At 40.0% G+C, this 2,305-nt stretch overlaps 1 protein-coding gene across 5 annotated transcripts in view; it reads left to right on the forward strand.

Annotated features, from left to right (window-relative positions):
* The window catches only part of LOC106880188 (putative sodium-dependent multivitamin transporter), a 124,026-nt gene that overhangs the window by 104,442 nt on the left and 17,279 nt on the right, over window positions 1-2,305 (forward strand). For all 5 annotated transcript variants that reach the window (XM_052969470.1, XM_052969471.1, XM_052969468.1 and 2 more), the window contains one exon: window positions 1,196-1,344. In XM_052969470.1, coding sequence (XP_052825430.1) covers window positions 1,196-1,344 — 149 coding nt within the window. The remainder of the gene's footprint in view (window positions 1-1,195; window positions 1,345-2,305) is intronic.

The raw sequence follows: 2,305 nt of genomic DNA on the forward strand, positions 1-2,305 counted from the left end.
ACTTGCTTACGAGTGACAACTAGCTGTACCTTTCTGTACTTGCTTACGAGTGACAACTAGCTGTACTTTTCTGTACTTGCTTACGAGTGACAACTAGCTGTACTTTTCTGTACTAAATAAACATAAATAAAAAATGGCGCCCACCAAATCAGAAAGATCTATAGTGCTACATTGTGGGACTGAATCTAAGACCACATGGTTGCAAATAAAACTACTGAACCTCACACCTAATAAGGATACTGTATGTGATAAAACAAAATATCATTTAAAATTTGTATCCTACCTAAAATCTCTTGGACATTAGTGCAGGTGTGGCTGTGTGGTACAAAGCTTGCTTCCCAACTACATGGTTTCAGGTTCAGTCTCACTGCATGGCACCTAGGGCAAGTGTTTTCTGCTATAGCCTTAGACCAACCAAAGTCTTGTGAATGAATTTGGTGGACAGAAACTGAAGGAAGGCAGCAAGCTGGCAGAAACGTTAGCACGCTGGGCGAAATGCTTAGCGGTATTTCATCTGCCGTTACATTCTGAGTTCACATTCCGCCGAGGTCGACTTTGCCTTTCATCCTTTCGGAGTCGATAAATTAAATATCAGTTACGCACTGGGGTTGATTTAATCGACTTAATCCCTTTATCTGTCCTTGTTTGTCCCCTCTATGTTTAGCCCCTTGTGGGCAATAAAGAAATAAGAAATGTTAGCACGCTGGGCGAAATGTTTAGCGGTATTTCGTCTGTCTGAGTTCCAATTCTGAGTTCCAATTCCACCGAGGTCGACTTCATCTTCTATCCTTTCGGGGTCGATTAAATAAGTACCAGTTATGCACTGGGTTCGATGTAATCGACTTAATCCCTTTGTCTGTCCTTGTTTGTCCCCTCTATGTTTAGCCCCTTGTGGGCAATAAAGAAATAAGAAACTTAAAGAAGCCTATTGTATGTATATAAATGTGTGTGTGTGTCTGTGTTTGTCCCCCTGCCATTGCTTAACAACTGATGCTGGTGTGTTTTTTGTCCCAGTAACCTAGCGGTTTGGCAAAAGAGACCAATAGAATAAGTACTATATTTACAATGAGTCGTGGGGTCAATTTCTTCAGCTAAAACCCTTTTAAGGTGGTGCTTCAGCACGGCCTCAGTCAGATGACTGAAACAAAAGAATAAATACATACTTAACCATTTTTTTTGTTTTTTTATCTTCCAGGGTGGACTGAAAGCCAACACTTATATTGAGGCTTTTCAATTAATTACAATGTTTATTGGTCTTCTGGCCATTGTTATCTCTACCTTTTCTTCGAGGAACGTTGCAGAGGTTTTCTACAATGCAACAATTAATGATACAGCTGCTTCTATGTAAGTAACATATCATTTTTTCTTTTTTATACTCTTGCTATACTTTTTTTTTTCTTTGTTAAATTCAGTTAAATGAACCACTGCTCAGCAATGGCCCAAACCCTTCTCCATCTAGAGAGTGTTCTCCAAAGCAGAAGCAGTAAGGCTGCATCTCCTGGTGAAGAGAATTGACCTGCAAGAGTCCCATGCCAGTACCAACGCCACATGAAAAACACTCGTGCCAGTCCCAGCGTGACAGTGCCACATATGAGTGCTCATGCTGGAGGCATGTTAAAAGCACCTAGCACACACTGTAAAGTCGTTGGCATGAGGAAATGTATCCAGCTATAGAAATCTGGCCAAATGAAATTGCAGCCTGTGGCAGCTTACCGATGCTGGTGTGTTTACGTCTCCGTAACTTAGCGGTTCAGGCAAAGAGACTGATAGAATAAGTACTAGGCTTACAAAGAATGAGTCCTAGGGTTGATTTGTTCAACTAAAAGCGGTGCTCCAGCATGGCTGCAGTCAAATAACTGAAACAAATAAGAGTAAAAGAGTGTGTATATATATGTATGTATACATATGTATGTATATATCTATATGTCCATAAAAAAGTCCGTTTTTTGTGCTTTGTTTATGTTCCCGTTCCTTTTTTGTCCATGTTTTTTTGACGTCCTGTACCTAGATATGCATCTATGTATACATGTAGATGTAGGTATGTACATATATGTATGTATATATGCATTCTCACATATCATTTGTATAATTATTATATATATATATGAGTGGTTGGCGTTAGGAAGGGCATCCAGCTGTAGAAACTCTGCCAAATTAGATTGGAGCCTGGTGTTGCCATCCAGTTTCACCAGTCCTCAGTCAAATCGTCCAACCCATGCTAGCATGGAAAGCTGACGTTAAACGATGATGATGATGATACACACACATTGTACTGCCAGACACTGAGTCATATTAAGTCATTGGT

The sequence above is a fragment of the Octopus bimaculoides genome, chromosome 7 (assembly GCF_001194135.2).
Source record: "Octopus bimaculoides isolate UCB-OBI-ISO-001 chromosome 7, ASM119413v2, whole genome shotgun sequence".
Lineage (NCBI taxonomy): Eukaryota > Metazoa > Mollusca > Cephalopoda > Octopoda > Octopodidae > Octopus > Octopus bimaculoides.